The 15,081-nt window shown below is 36.1% G+C and overlaps 2 protein-coding genes across 6 annotated transcripts; one reads left to right on the top strand and one right to left on the bottom strand.

The window, feature by feature from the left end:
* The first annotated feature begins 1,548 nt into the window (after window positions 1-1,548).
* Window positions 1,549-9,971, top strand: LOC105128160 (LRR receptor-like serine/threonine-protein kinase FEI 1). Of its 4 annotated transcripts, none has more exons than XM_011029703.1 (15): window positions 1,549-1,788; window positions 2,039-2,111; window positions 2,619-2,848; window positions 3,344-3,479; window positions 3,729-3,800; window positions 3,911-3,982; window positions 5,190-5,261; window positions 6,186-6,257; window positions 6,382-6,453; window positions 6,630-6,724; window positions 7,041-7,208; window positions 7,323-7,655; window positions 8,052-8,297; window positions 8,765-8,898; window positions 9,230-9,971. In XM_011029703.1, the coding sequence occupies exons 3-15, from the start codon at window positions 2,752-2,754 to the stop codon at window positions 9,446-9,448; spliced, it is 1,788 nt and encodes a 595-aa protein (XP_011028005.1). In that variant the 5' UTR covers window positions 1,549-1,788; window positions 2,039-2,111; window positions 2,619-2,751; the 3' UTR covers window positions 9,449-9,971. The 4 variants fall into 4 exon arrangements, with proteins under 4 accessions (XP_011028005.1, XP_011028004.1, XP_011028007.1 ...); XM_011029702.1 differs by lacking the exon at window positions 1,549-1,788 and adding an exon at window positions 1,839-1,935; XM_011029701.1 differs by lacking the exon at window positions 1,549-1,788 and having other exon boundaries at window positions 1,901-2,111.
* A 1,042-nt stretch (window positions 9,972-11,013) lies between these two features.
* On the bottom strand, window positions 11,014-15,075 carry LOC105128158 (putrescine-binding periplasmic protein-like protein). 2 transcript variants are annotated; one of them, XM_011029699.1, is made up of 7 exons: window positions 14,623-15,073; window positions 14,352-14,515; window positions 13,850-14,098; window positions 13,239-13,373; window positions 12,655-12,837; window positions 11,851-12,012; window positions 11,014-11,618 (listed from the first exon to the last, which is right to left on the bottom strand). In XM_011029699.1, exons 1-7 carry the CDS (start codon window positions 14,948-14,950, stop codon window positions 11,196-11,198), a joined length of 1,644 nt encoding a protein of 547 aa, XP_011028001.1. In that variant the 5' UTR covers window positions 14,951-15,073; the 3' UTR covers window positions 11,014-11,195. The 2 variants fall into 2 exon arrangements, with proteins under 2 accessions (XP_011028001.1, XP_011028002.1); XM_011029700.1 differs by lacking the exon at window positions 11,851-12,012 and having other exon boundaries at window positions 14,623-15,075.
* Between the last annotated feature and the right edge of the window lie 6 nt (window positions 15,076-15,081).

Raw genomic sequence — 15,081 nt, 5'->3', positions numbered from 1 at the left:
CCTTTTCATTTATCATATTAGATATGCATAAGTGTCACTTTTCAAGTACTTTTTTTTATTATTATTCTTTTTTATATATAGAAATGCTTGTAGCAATTCTTTTTGCATTATATTCAATACACTATGACTTCCATCGATTTTTCTTCGCATCATCATTGGTTTTTCTTTGCATCCTAATGAATTCTCTTCAGACATTTTTTTATGCTCTTTACTCCATGATCATCATTTGATCCAAACATAGTCGGAACACAATTTAAAATATTATGTGTTTGTGTGTGTCAGGCTTCCCATACTCCCACTCCCCTTTCCCCCCTCACATCAGAAGCCATGAAAGAAAGAGGCAAAGTCGTGGAGATGTGCAACAGTGATTTGCTGGATCAAGATCACAATACCTCATCAGATCTTCCAACACCCATCGTCATCTCTAGTTGGTATACGTGTTTATCTAATCTGTTTAGATTGTGGAGAACAAATGCTCTCATCTTGCTCTTGTTCATAGATCTCTTCCAGTCGTAATTTATGTACTGTCAAGGTAGACTGTTGGTTGCATTTCATTCTTTAATAGAAAATGAAAAGCTAAAAAAGATCAAGTTTCGAATAATATTTCCAAGCCCAAAAGTTCTAGTAAAGATTACAAAGGAGATGAACTTAATTTCTTGCTCAAAAGGAGCGGTGGTAATCGTGTTGAGATTAGGAGGAAACATGAGTTTTTTTGGTGGTTTAAAAGGTTTTCAAGTAACAGAGGAGGATACCCGTTGGATACCTATGGATACCGTAAACTTGACCCGGGTCGGGTTTGTTTTATACCTGATTAGATCAGGTAAAAATCTCAGGTGCGGGTTTGGATATGAATTCTCCAAAACCCGATCCGTGGATACCCATCAATATCTCTATCTTCCGTTGTTTTGCTTTGCAATGCCATGTAAATTGTTTGATTTGGTGGTATAAAGTATTTTTTAAAATTATTTTTTATTTAAAAATATATTAAAATATTTTATTTTTAATTTTATTTTTAACATCACATTAAAATCATAAAAACACTATATATATATATATATATTATTTTAATATATTTTTAAAATACATTAAAAAATAAAAGTTATCCCCTCCTAATCATTCATGTATAAAGTTGTCCCGTCCTTGTGTTTGAAAATGTGTTCAAATTTGTGTTTTTTTTTTTTTCAAATTATTTTTTTATTGTTTAAAATTATTTTTTTTTATTTTTTAATATGTTAATATTAAAAATAATTTTTTCAAAATAAAAAAATATTATTTTAATATATTTATAAATAAAAAAATACTTTTAAAAATAAAAATAACTACACTAACAAACAACTTACGACTTAGTAAAACAAGTGAGTGGCCATGGATATTTCTTTATTTTAGTTCTAAAAAAACATTAAAGTTTTAACAAAAAAAGAAGAAGATGGAAATGCTAACGAGCGTCGGTTGGCACGTATGGAAGGTCCACATCACACGTGGAAATGGACTTCACTCTGATTGGCTGAGATAAATGCTTCTTTTAACTCGAAGCTCCTCTTCACAAATACTAAACACGCACGCACTCCTCTCTTCTTTCTCTCTCTACCAAACAACAAAAAAGAAAAAAAAAAATCTCTCTACAAGACAATCACACTAATCTCCCTGGAGAGAGAAAGAGAGATTTTTTTTTTTTATTATTTAGTTTTTGGGTTTTATATATCTTTGTTTTGTTTTGTTTGCTTATAGTCTCACTTTACAGCTCATTCTCTACATTCTTCTTCTTATTCACCAGATCAAATCTAAGGGGTGTGTGTTTTTGCGTTTTTGCCACTTCAATTCCGTTAAGCTTCGCTAAAAATTTAGTGGGTTCTTGTGTGTTTTTTTTGTTTTTCATTTCAACTTAGGGCTCTTAGCAAAGTTTTCATTTGTAGTATTTTGCAGTTGTGTAAAACGGTAAATTATATTACCTTTTTGGCCAAAGTCTATAAATAAGATTGGTGCATAACAGTGTGTTGTTCTTAAGATCCTTCTCTCGTTCAAACGCAATTGCTTTCAGGTTGTTTCGGCTGGATGGACGACACTCTACTTTTGTCATAGATTGGCTTGTTCAGCTTAAAGTTTTATGTCTGGTAAAGTTTGCAATTTTCAGTTTTACTTTTGTTTTTTTATGGATTCATTGCTTCAACCGTCGTTTCTTGGTGTGTGCTGTTGTCCATAAGAATGTGGTGATTTTTTTTGGCATCTTCTTGGGAATGTTTTTGCTTGTTGCTTGAATATGATGAAGTTCTAAATTTTGCTGATCTTTTTATAGCCCAGAAAGTCAAAAAAGGTTTATTTCCTTATAATTGTGTTGTTAAAATACCAGTGCTGCTAGCAAAGAGAGAGAAGATGAAGTGGATGTCGATTTTAGCTTATATGCTGTTGAAGTTGTCGAAACTCTGTCAGTGAACTGGAAATTAACTCTTTGAAATGTTGTATCCGTGTTTCTAGCACATTCATGTGTGCTAAAGATATCTGTGGTTGAGACTAGCGAGTTTAGGTCGAAATTTGGAAAATTTTATTCTCTATGCAGTTTGCTCCTTTTTTAAGGCATTTTTTCTCTCGCAGTTTTAATTGTTGCTCTCTCTTTTTTACAGGCAATCTTTTCTTGTATCTGTGGCTACCATATGGCTTAATAAACCAGATAACCACATGTTACAGGCAAAGCATTCCGGAGCGTGTTCTATCAGATGAATTATAGCTGCTATATTATGCTTGACCAGTTCTCTCATGGCCATCTGTTCAATGAGATTTCAAAGGCCTTGGCTTCTTTACATTCTACACCTATATATTCTTGTAAACAAAAACGGAGCTATCACTCCTGATGGTATGGTAGTATCTGAGTTCTTGCATATATGTTATTTCAACATTATCAGAAGCTATGTCAAAGTAGTGAAACTGGTACAAAGAAATCTATGGTCCAATGCACAGCTTCAAGGAAAATACTTGATTATTATATGGCTGAAATGTTGTATATTTTGCAAGTTATGATTTGTCTAACTCACATGGGAATTTCATTAATCTGAACATAAACTTGGCATGCCTTTGCTTTCATCTCAAAACTTCTTTTTTGAAATGAGAAATTTAGCCTGATTAAGAATCTAACTGATGATTGTAAGCCCCTACCAGATGAGCCACCAAGTTCTTCTGTTGGTGGTATGAAGCAGGTGTTTCTTTCCAACATGAATGCTTGTGCACACAAACTGCTTATACTCAAGAATCGTTTTGCCTTTATTTTGTTTGTTAGTGACTATAGGAGATGCATGCTTAAGTCCAGTTATGATACATTGGAATTTTGAAATTCTTTTTGGTGTATTTGTAGGTGAAGCACTATTGAGCTTCAGGAGTGCAATTGTCAGCTCAGATGGTATTCTTCCTTTGTGGAGGCCAGAGGATGCTGACCCATGTAATTGGAGAGGCGTGACATGTGATCAGAAAACCAAGAGAGTAATATATTTGTGAGTTCACAAATTATTTTCAAATTTCTAACTCATATTTTCTCTTTTCCTCCCATGAACTGTTTGTTCCCTGTAAATAAGCATGGAGCCATGGACATTCAAAGTACCCCACATATTTCTTCTCTTGATTTTGATTTGGGCCTCACACACACACACATGTATTTCAATTAATTTGTATTTGTTAGATCACAATGCAATCTGAGGTGAGGTGTCATGCAACATGTTGTTGATCGTTTTTTTATCTTCCAGGAGTCTGAAGAACCACAAATTAAGTGGACCTATATCACCTGACCTTGGGAAGTTAGAGCACTTGAGAGTTCTGTACGTGTTTCCAGGACTTTCCTATTTTTATTGAAAATTGTCAGGTGTTTTCTGTATTTCAGGCATGCTGCTACTTTCATGTTTTTTTTAATATGAATGATTTGTTACAGAGCTCTATACAACAACAACTTCTATGGAACAATTCCTTCAGAGTTGGGAAATTGCACAGAGTTGCAGGAAATGTAGGTGCCGCTATATCTAGTAACAAAAATTTTCTTGTCATTACTCAACATTGTGGTGTATTTATCCTAGTGAATAATTCTGTTGCCTTTCTATTGGTTAAATTGAAACTATGACCAGAGTGCATAAGTAGCGACCACTTATTTATATTTTACTTTGTATCATTTAGCATAGAATTCTGGCGCAATATACTAGTGATGGATAAAATAGATACAGTAATTTTACTGAAAGGTATTCTCTCTCCCAAAGTAAAAGCTTTGATGTAGTGTATTTGCTTTTGAATTTTGTGAGAATCAGTCCCTTTCTCCTATCCAAGCTATATCGACATGGTCAACTAGGAAACCCATCCGCTTGTCAATTATTCTTCTAATACTCATTTGTAAATGACTGGTGTCAAATTTTTCACTGATCATGCGTGCTTAGTCTCATCTATGTAAGAATTAAGACTTCCTTTTCCGATGATGATTGAAAATTGCTCATTCTGAAAGAAGTAAAGCATTCTGATTTCACTCAGTGGTTTGGGAATTGTATTTAACTGTCACCAACCTTATACTTTTCCTGTGAAGACAAATTACAAATACATGCAAAATGAATTTCCAATGGCCCTGAATAGTAACACTAGCTCTGAATTTAGAGGATTGCCTCTTGGGAACAAACATTTTGCCAGGAATCCAAATGAGAGCTTCTGAAACCAACTAAGAGAGATTTTATTTTTAACCCTTGACACAGGGTACAAGATCTACCTCTCAACCTAAAAAGTTAACTTCTCTTACGAGTTTGGAATTATAAATGTTAGAGAGATTAGTCAGCATATCGCCTTTCATTTGAGCTTACAATTCAGGGCATCTCAGCAGTGAAGCGTTTCTTTCAGCATTGTTAACTACTTGTTTTCTAAGTTGCTTATGTAGCTTAGTTGTTGGTTGTTTTTCCTGTAAATTGATGCTAATGCATGTTGCCTATATTTTTAGTTCTATTTCATTTTCACCTACTAAAAAATCAAACGATTGGTGGAAATTATGGCTTATGTGATTTAAACAGCATTTGCTCCCTCCTGTTCTTTTTTTTAATCCATGACATATTGTCATTTAACTTAATTCATATTAGGGTTAGAGTTGCTGCCGTAGGATATATTTTTGACACTTGTACTGGTATCCTATCCTCACTTGTGTTTCTAACTGGAAGCTTATTATTAATGTTTTCTCTCTTCAGATTCTTGCAGGGCAACTACTTAAGTGGACCAATTCCAAGCGAATTGGGAAACCTAACTGTGCTTCAAAATCTGTGAGTTATTTTCTTGTGATAAATTTCAGTGTTATACATGTTATTTTGTTTTTAACATAAACAAATATGCACAATCATTTTATATGAGCACTGAAACTCCTTCTGTCATTTATGCATACCATCAAAGGTTCTATAAAGTGTCCCCTGGAAATGCGATTTTATTAGCATATTTTGATATCTTCCCATATGATTCATAAGTTATCAAGAGCAGAATAAATTTGAAATCAGTCATGATTTTTTTTTTTTTTTAAAATCACTTCTTGATTCCGGTATATGAAAAGAGCAGATTGCTATGAATCATGGGAGTGCTGATATAGAAAAGGACCAAATATGAACTGATAGGGTGAACTTTTCATTGCCTTAAGCCACATTAACTCTCCTGGGAATCAGTATTCATAGACTAGCACTCTATGGCCTTTGTGGTCAATATTCCTGCTCAGTACCACTCGAGTCTTAATTTTTCCCCAATTTAAATTTAGTGATAAATTGTAAACCTTTTGCATAAACAATTCAGATGTCATTCACTTGGGCTTGAGCTAGTTTCTTAAGGGATATGATTGGGTTGCTGTAGCTTCTTAATGTGCTGTGTCTAGTGTAGAAATGTTCACATGTCCAACAATTGCCCTCTTGCTACTGCTGGTTAGATGATCCATGGTTCAACAAATTACTTTTGTTCATGTCTTTTCAGAAATTAACAGAATCTTTGCGACACCTTGGGGGGAGTAATAAATGGAAGTAGGGACAAAATAAACACTGCAGCCTCAGCTTAATTTTGAGCTGTTGTATACAATACAAGATCTTTAAAGAATATTGGCGGGCACTTGTTTGCTTTGATGTGCTATGAATGAAAAACGCTAGTTTTAGATGCAATCATTGTGCTGGACAGATGAAACTAATTGGGTATTTTGTCAACCACTTGCACAGAGATATCTCAAGTAACTCTCTCAGTGGGTCAATCCCTTCATCGCTTGGGAAGTTAAATAAACTCATCACTTTGTGAGTAGCCACATTTGCTTCAAATTTAGTTTATTCTTATAGAATGATGTTACAATAATTCAGCAGTTGAAATTGGTACATTTGAATCTGATACTTACTATGATCACCGTTTTAAATTTTGAAGCAATGTGTCAAACAATTTTCTCATCGGACCAATACCATCTGATGGTGTGCTCATCAACTTTGCAGATAACTCGTAAGTCTAAATTTCCCTTATGTGTCGTATTTAATTTTGTATCAGTTCAGAATGATCTAGTAAGTTAGATGTGCCTTGATCATTTAGCTAAAAGCAAATTCTGCTATCTTACTAATTTACTCCTTTAGACACCAAAGAAGATTCTAAACTAATGAACTGAAATATATATCTTGTAGGTTCACTGGAAATCGTGATTTGTGTGGAAAACAGATCAATAGAACTTGCAGAGATGATAGTGGCGGGTCAGGAACTGATGGGCAGCCTCCTTCAGGTAACTGGCTCACATATTGTATTGATTCTCTTATATTTCATCTTACCAGGTATAATGTTGTATGTGCTGGATGTAATTCAGCATCAGGAATTAGGATGATGAAAGATTTACTATTTATTTGCTCAGAGTATAACTCATTGAAACTTAACCTTTCTCATGACTAGAATCTGTCCCCTGGGAGTTGTTGAAGTCACTATGGAAACTGAATTTGAATTGTTATGAGATAACCTATAATTTTCTGACAACATTTTGATCATTTTCTGTTCTCTTATGCTTTATGGTTGTGGCTTAATAATCATTATTTCTTCACTTGCAGGCCAAAATCAAGGAGGAAAGAAAAAATACTCTGGCAGACTACTTATCAGCACTTCAGCAACCATTGGTGCACTACTTCTAGTGGCACTTATGTGTTTTTGGGGTTGCTTTCTATATAAGAAATTCGGTAAAAATGAGAGTAATAGTATTGCAATGGATGTTAGTGGAGGTAATGTTCTTAACTATTACTTGAATTATCTGTCCGTATTATTTTTGTAATTGGAGTACTGTCTTGTAACTTCTTAAACTCTAGCGCCTAATGTTATATTTCTTGATGATCCAGGTGCATCAATTGTAATGTTTCATGGGGACTTGCCATACTCATCAAAAGACATCATAAAAAAATTAGAGACTTTGACTGAGGAACATGTCATAGGCTCTGGTGGTTTTGGAACTGTGTACAAGCTTGAAATGGATGATGGCAGTATATTTGCCTTGAAGAGAATTGTAAAGATGGATGATGGTTTTGATCGATTCTTTGAGAGGGAGCTTGAAATTCTTGGAAGCATAAAACATCGCTACCTGGTTAATTTACGTGGTTATTGCAATTCCCCTACATCAAAATTGTTGATTTATGATTTCCTATCTGGTGGCAGCCTTGATGAAGCACTCCATGGTAAGATTTATGTTTTCCTTTTCTTCTAGTTTATTTGTTACAAAGGCCCCAAACTTTTTACTGTGAACACTTCTTGAGAAGACAGTGCAGTACCATCTACTTTCTGTTTCTTTTTTCTAGGTTGATGATTTTTGGACAACGATTTCTATTTGGAAAATGAAAATCCTATTCATTCACATAAGCAGTGAAAGAGAAGCCTCAAGTGTTAGATCCAAAGACATCTATAATGAAGTTTTGATTTTTATAACCTTTGTTATAAATTTGCAATTTTCTTTTTGGACTTCTTTTTTCTTTTCTTTTCTAGTGTTTCATTTAAGGCCTAGCATTCTATCTATTAAGTTTCATGTTTAAGGATTAAACAAGGAACCATAATATGTTTTTTTATGGATTTTACAGAAAGATCTGAGCAACTGGATTGGGATGCACGCCTGACTGTTATTATGGGGGCAGCAAAAGGACTGGCTTACTTGCATCATGATTGTTCCCCAAGGATCATCCATCGTGACATAAAGTCGAGCAACATTTTGCTTGATGGCAACTTGGAGGCTCGGGTTACTGATTTTGGACTTGCCAAATTATTAGGGGATGGAGAATCACATATTACAACAATTGTTGCTGGAACATTTGGTTATCTAGCTCCCGGTAAGCAATGTGCATGTGTGGTACTGCTTTGACCAAACTGGTTGGAATGAACATTTTTGAAATACGTTTCACTCACAATCACACTTGCAGGCAGAAGTTTTTCCATTTAACTTTTAAATTGAGTTTTGTAATGGCTTTACCTCTTTCTTTCCTGCTCTATTGTCAGAGGATATGTTATTTGCTCTGAGGGAAATCATAAATAAAAAAAGAGTATTTACACGTAGTCCAATAACTAGGATACCTGTTTGATATATCTTTGACAGCGCTTGTTACTTGTAATGTAGTTGAGAACATCTTTCATGTAAGATGTTTAGCATCCAATCTAGCTGTTAATCTCTTTAGGTCATGATCTAATGAGATCTGATGGTTCTTTTGCTGCTTGATCTCTGTACGTGTTCTATCTTGGATTATTTTCACAGTATCATTCCATTATCTAGTATCATGAGCCTGTTTGACACCATTGGCAGAATACATGCAAAGTGGCAGGGCAACTGAAAAGACTGATGTTTATAGTTTTGGGGTCCTGGTGCTTGAAGTACTGAGCGGAAAGCGGCCAACGGATGCGTCATTCATTGAGAAGGGCCTGAACATTGTTGGTTGGGTATGTTTATTTCTTGATGAAATTTTGGTTTCAGTTAGGCTAGTTTCTTTTTCTCTGCCTCTTGACAGTAATAGATTTTCTTTTTCTCTATCTTATGATATAAATTAAGAGCGGCTTTCGCAATGAATAATTATATGAGAATAGAAAATGTTAACTGCCTCCTATGTGATCTCTTTCTAGGATGGACTGGTCTGTAGTTTATATCCATGTCTTCTGATGGTGGCTCCATGGCGCAGCTCCTCTGTTTAATTTTTGAAAGGAAGAGATGTGGTTCTGTCATAGCTAATGAGAGTATACAAGTTGGTCTTCTGACTACTTTTTTGTTTTGCAGCTAAATTTCTTGATCACAGAGAATAGACCACGAGAAATTGTTGATCCAAACTGTGAGGGGGTGCAGGTAGAAAGCCTTGATGCCCTGCTTTCGGTTGCCATCCAATGTGTTTCTTCGAGCCCAGAGGATAGACCCACCATGCACAGGGTGGTTCAAGTGCTTGAATCTGAGGTTATGACCCCATGCCCAAGTGACTTTTACGATACCAATTCTGATTGAAAACCCATGCTGTGACAGTGAAGACATGTTTTGAGTCCGCATCTACGAGTGCAGCTTCTGGAAAATTAAAGAAGCAATGCACAAGCAGGAAAGGGTGGCTTGGAATCTGCAGCAGTTTTTTGTCTTCATTTTATTTGTCCATTCTTTCTGCAGATTTATCACAATTAGAGGATACAAGATTTCATCTGGTTCTCTCGGTTGCACTCATGGACTGGAATTTTCGTGTCATTTTGCGTGGGTGTGCCAAACACTTGCGTCTCAACGAGAATGGAGTTTCCACTTGTGGTACGGGCCAGTTATTCATCTGAAGTTCTATTTTTGGGCTCTCTCCTTTTCCTTCTCTTGTTGTAGTCCCCTTCTTGCACTCCTTTTCCTTCTCTTGTTGCAGTCCCCTTCTTGCATTTAATTGTATATGAAATTTGTATAAATTCAGAACATATAGCTTCGCAAAAAGATTCTTGTGTTCTCCATTTTTGTATAATATATTTAATTGCAATAATCAGTTCCTTGAGTGAATTCAGCATTTCGCAATGTCCACCGTTCAAGTCGTCAGTCTTTTTTTTTTGTCTTTTAACTTGGAATGCATTCAATCTTACTGCTACTTTTTCCTTCAATTCTTCAATCGGCAATATGGCATTGAGTGGTGCCATTATTACTGCCTGCATGCGCGGCTAAAATTAGAGAGGCTTGCCTGGCGGATGCATTAATAACAGTCATGAGCATGAACCTGAAGAAAGAGACAATGGTGAGGCAGAAATGCTGACTATGAAAAAATCGTATTCGCTACTCGGAAATAAAAACGATGCGGGTCTATATTTTGTTTCTTTTTGTTGGACTTTATTTATAACCACGGGGTGAATCTACAACAGCACAGTTGTAGTTTCCTTTTTATTTCCTGCCACCTTAACATAAATACAATACAATGATGAATTTTACAAAGCATGTTTGTAATATCATTCTCTTGCGAAACTTTGTAACGAGATTTTTTTTTTTTTTTTCTGGAGATAACTAGACAAATACTGAGCTAATTTATCTTGCCGATGGAATTTTGGTTTTGCACGGTGCGATGCAGTTATTTATTGGATAATCGGCAGTGAATGCTTCTATTCTCTTGTGAGTGTAAACCAAGCACTGCAGCACCGATTTTCCAGCTGCTTCCCCAAGTGCTTTTCAGTTCCAGTTCTATGGAACATGAAGGGAGGATGGCAGTGACACTGCTACGGTGATCGTGACTTCAATTTTTGTTACATACAGAAGGTTAAGTATTTTTTTTATGCAACTGCAAGAAATTACCTTCTTACAGTGGAAAAACCCTACCAGTCTTGCCAGTGGTTGCTGTGCCGACCAGCAACCTGCAGCTCCAATCAGCAATGTTATAGAATGAATTCAAGCAAAAGATGCAAATCATTTTTTCCCCCTTTATCAGTTCAGCTTCAGACAAATCCTATTGAAATTTTAGGTCTTGTCCTAACCATTAATTCTAATTCAGTCCATCCCTGCAGAAGAAAAAGCAGAAATGCAAAATTTCGTTGATTATAGAAAACCAAGTGGAAAAACCAATGCCATTGGTACAGACTGCTCGAATATCTGCAACTGTTTGATAATCTTCTAAACAAATTGTACAAGAATTTAATTATTAAATAGGGTTAATTATATGATCTGTGGTTTCGAACCACGTATTAGCAGTTTAAAGCTGTTTGTGTTCTATCAAATAAATGTACAGTGTCTTCAAAGAGATGTACATGGTTTATGCTACCTTTGGATGCTGCTTTAATCTAAAAGTATGAATTGTTGACAAGATATAATGCTGTATTCTGTGGATTACACCAGGATCAGGAATCTGCATAGTACGGATAAGCAACTTATAGTCTGACAAAGTTGCATCAGGCAATGGCTCTAAGAACTCACACTTAGTCAAGATTTCAGGTGGGGGTACTCCAGCAATAAGATTCGTGTCCAGTTTTGGCTTCCCCTTGGTGAGCTCTTTTGGGACTTCAATGACAGAGTTTTCGATGGCAGAGGGAGTTGCACCCGGGATTACCTCCTGCTTAAAAGGCAGTGCTCTAGCAGCCTGTAAGCAGAACTCTATCCATTGATGGATTAGAGGAGATGGTCCTCTGATTCGCCCCCCAATCTGGTTTGTTTCAAGTTTAGTGGCAGCTGGGATTGCCTGGAAAATGAATAAAAACTTCTGAATAAAGCATGTACAACAAATGCCATTGTTCAGAGTTGGTAAAGGGTCAATCACCATGGCCTATCTTAACCATCAATTGCATCAGCAGGCCATGACAGGATCATAAATTATATAGCCATAGTTAAATTTGAAAATGACATTCCAATTTAAATCCAAGAAACATTGAAAAGTGAATATCTAATACACAATGGGATGAATCGGAAAATACCCATAGATCAGCCCATAAGCTAGTTCCAGACTTGGGGACTACAACTGCAACATTAGACATGCGTTTCGCAATGGGAAGAACATCACTACTCCACCCAACAGCAACCCATGCATCTCCCATGCTAAATGTTTTCAGATAGTACATACTGTCGAATAGTCGAACCTATATAGAACCAATAAATGTGAAAATTAGAAGTATTACTTTTCAGGCAGCAACATTTCTTATATAAAAAATTCAGGTCCCTACAGAAAAACCTTAACTATAAGGTACATTAAGCCAAGTCAACCCCTCATTTTGACAACTTAGTTCATATTTTAATTATTTATTCATTTTAAACCTATTTGATTATCTGTATAAATAGCTCATTATGCAGCTTTTATCTAATTCTTGCAGTCAGATGTTGTTACAAGGTTGGGTTACTAAATTAATGGAAAAAACAAAAGAATAAAAGAGAGAACTGCTGATCATACCCTACAAATCCAAATTACCAAGGTCCACTACCTCGCATGCTACAATTCTGGTTAACCTATTCAGAAAATCACACTTTACTGCATCCACACAGAGACATCAGAGATCAAAATAAAAATGAACATTTTCCTTAACGGAAGCAGCCACAACAAAACTAGGACATAGTTCAACCACATTGAAGAATCTAAGAGCTACTTTTCCCTTGTTCAACAGGAGTTTCCATAGAATCATACATACAAAACTCTTTGAGTTGTCCTATTAGTTAAGAATCCCCTGCAAATTCCATTTCTATTTAAACGAGGGAAGCATGAGATGCAGTAATCAACTATTAGCTACCTGTTTCCCAAGCAATGCCAGATTCTGCTGGACAGCATTCTTCCCACCAGGAACTTGCAAATCAATATTATTTGTATTGTACGATGCCCCCATATACTTTAAAACTGAACCAACAACTTCTCTAGGAGAATCAACCATTGAAATCCTCCCTGCAAGCTCAGGCCGCCACAGATCTGCCCAATCCTGCAATAATGGCTATATTAATAGAATGTGCTATACATGGTCAGACTCTCAATTAACTAGCTACATAAAACTATAGAAGCATAAATTTTAAAATAGAGCAACGGCCAGGAGATGACATAATGACAAGTTTCCCCATCCAAAATGTCATCCACCTCTCAAATTGGAATGTCCTGGGATCCCTGCCCATTATTACTTTCATACATGGAAATTTGTAAAATTTACAACATTATCTTCATTTACAATAGAGAAAAAGGGAATGAAAATAAGAATAATTTAAGGGAATCTAAGGGCACCTAAGGAAAATCTAGCCCCAAAACCACTCTTCATGTTTAACATGCTCATGCCACATTTTGATGCTTAGGCCTTGCCCCATGTAGAAGGAAAAATGTCAAACAGAATACCTCTATAGGAGCCAATTTATGCTTTTGAAATTTACTTTTCTTGTAGGCGATTACCATGCTGCCCCATCGATATGGAGCAGCCCATATTTCACCTTCGGGATCTATTTCTCCCTCATGGTTCCTGCGCAGGTATACCTGAAACAAGATTAGTGGAATATCTAGCATATTAAAAATAATTATGCTATCTTAAAATTTCAAGTGCAAGCTACACCAACATTGCAACTTAGGGTAATAGCATTTCTAGACGTAGATAAAGTGCAGTGGCATTGAATATTGGAAAAAAAAAAAAACTAAAGTAAAATATAACTAGTGCAGGCCATTCCATCCAGTGAACAACTTTCATTAAATTAGCTTCTTCTTTTTTAACCTCTCGTTCTGCTTTTTTCCCAGGGATGACTTAACTGAATTGGATTTCTTTTGTTTTAATACAGCCACCCATTGCTGTAAGCCAGTTAGAGAGTTATATCAATAAAAAGGAATAAGCGTAACTCCACTATCATTAGTGTAACTCAACTATAATGATGCCTGAAGGATTTATGAACTATAAAAAATCTCTTCAAACAAGAAAAACAAATTCTAATAGTAAGAACACAGACTGGTCACATTCTTACCTTCCATTTGTCACTTAAGCCTTTAAACCAATCTTGCTCTTCTACCCCTCTCACAGGCTCAATTATAGCATTTTTAATTGCAAAACTGAGCCAAGAATCACCAATACTAACAATATCAGAAGCCACAGTTGACATGGGACCGGTATTACATTTGTTAAAGGACGCAGATATGTCAGAAAAAATGTTTTCCAGGCTTCCAAGGTACTTCACACGAAACCTCAATCTTCTTCCTTGGGACTGAATAAAATCCTACAAGATTCCCAATCATAAGTCCACATAAGTTCAAAAGGTACTATAAATAGCAACCACTACATGTTTTCTGCAAAACAAAAACCCTTTTACTTCTTCTAGCCTTTATCGGGAAAAAGCATGCACTAAAATCATTCTTAAAACTTGCATATTAATGCAATAAAGTCGAAATTTCTCGATGCATATTAAGTTATAAAACTACCCAGAAGTGTAAACAGCAACAGAAATTCAATTGCTATATAAATTTGGGAACCTTGATCCATGAAGGAGGTACAGAGCCACGCAAAGCAACAATTCTAAGAGGAACAGACAACGCGAAAGTTTTCAACTTCCAATTCTCAAATTCAGCAGCATTCAATTCCTTATCTTCATTCATTTGCACATTATCAACATTTCTCTCTGCACCACCACCATCGTCTGTGTATTCATCATCATCGTCAAAAAGAGCAGCAATTGATTTATTAAGAAAAGAAACAAAACAATTCCTGAAAACTTAGTTACTGTAAAAACTAAAAATCTACCACCTTGATCTACTGTACTTTCCTCCTGTGCTGCTACGACGGTTTTAGCAGGGAGTGACGGAGAGGAAGCTGCAAGGCAGCCCTGAACATTGAGGCCGAAGAAGAGAACGGCGGAGGTGGCTGCGATTTGAAGCCATGTGAAAGGATGTTGGCGGGATGTTGTTGGTCTCGCCGGGGAACTGAATGAGATGGTCCGGTTGCCGGAGAATCTGAGGATTGGGGGCTTTGCGGGGAACTGGAGGAGAAATTTTGGGGATTTAGGGTTAGGGTTAGGATATAGAAATTGAGGATGGGGGTGTGGAGAGAGATTCGTAGTGCAGAGGAACGACATGCGTGCAAGAGAGTGAGTGGAAGAGTGACCGTTGGGGAGGTGAGGTACACCTCAAATACGATGAGGTAAGATGAGACTCGCCACAATCAATAACTCTATTATTGCAATGCCTACCTCCACTCATCTAAAAA

The sequence above is a fragment of the Populus euphratica genome, unplaced genomic scaffold (genome assembly GCF_000495115.2).
Source record: "Populus euphratica unplaced genomic scaffold, PopEup_1.0 scaffold49.1, whole genome shotgun sequence".
In the NCBI taxonomy this organism is placed as follows: Eukaryota; Viridiplantae; Streptophyta; class Magnoliopsida; order Malpighiales; family Salicaceae; genus Populus; species Populus euphratica.
The sequence above is the reverse complement of the archived record's forward strand: the minus strand, read 5'-3'. Positions and strand labels throughout refer to the sequence as shown.

Coding starts and splice junctions, on each gene's coding strand:
- LOC105128160 (XM_011029703.1), top strand. CDS start 2,752: ATGGCCATCTGTTCAATGAGATTTCAAAGGCCTTGGCTTCTTTACATT. Junction 6,454..6,629: donor ATCAACTTTGCAGATAACTC/GTAAGTCTAAAT, acceptor TATATCTTGTAG/GTTCACTGGAAATCGTGATT. Junction 7,656..8,051: donor CCTTGATGAAGCACTCCATG/GTAAGATTTATG, acceptor TGGATTTTACAG/AAAGATCTGAGCAACTGGAT.
- LOC105128158 (XM_011029699.1), bottom strand. CDS start 14,950: ATGTCGTTCCTCTGCACTACGAATCTCTCTCCACACCCCCATCCTCAA. Junction 14,516..14,622: donor GGAAAGTACAGTAGATCAAG/GTGGTAGATTTT, acceptor ATGAATACACAG/ACGATGGTGGTGGTGCAGAG. Junction 12,013..12,654: donor TGGCATTGCTTGGGAAACAG/GTAGCTAATAGT, acceptor GGTTCTATATAG/GTTCGACTATTCGACAGTAT.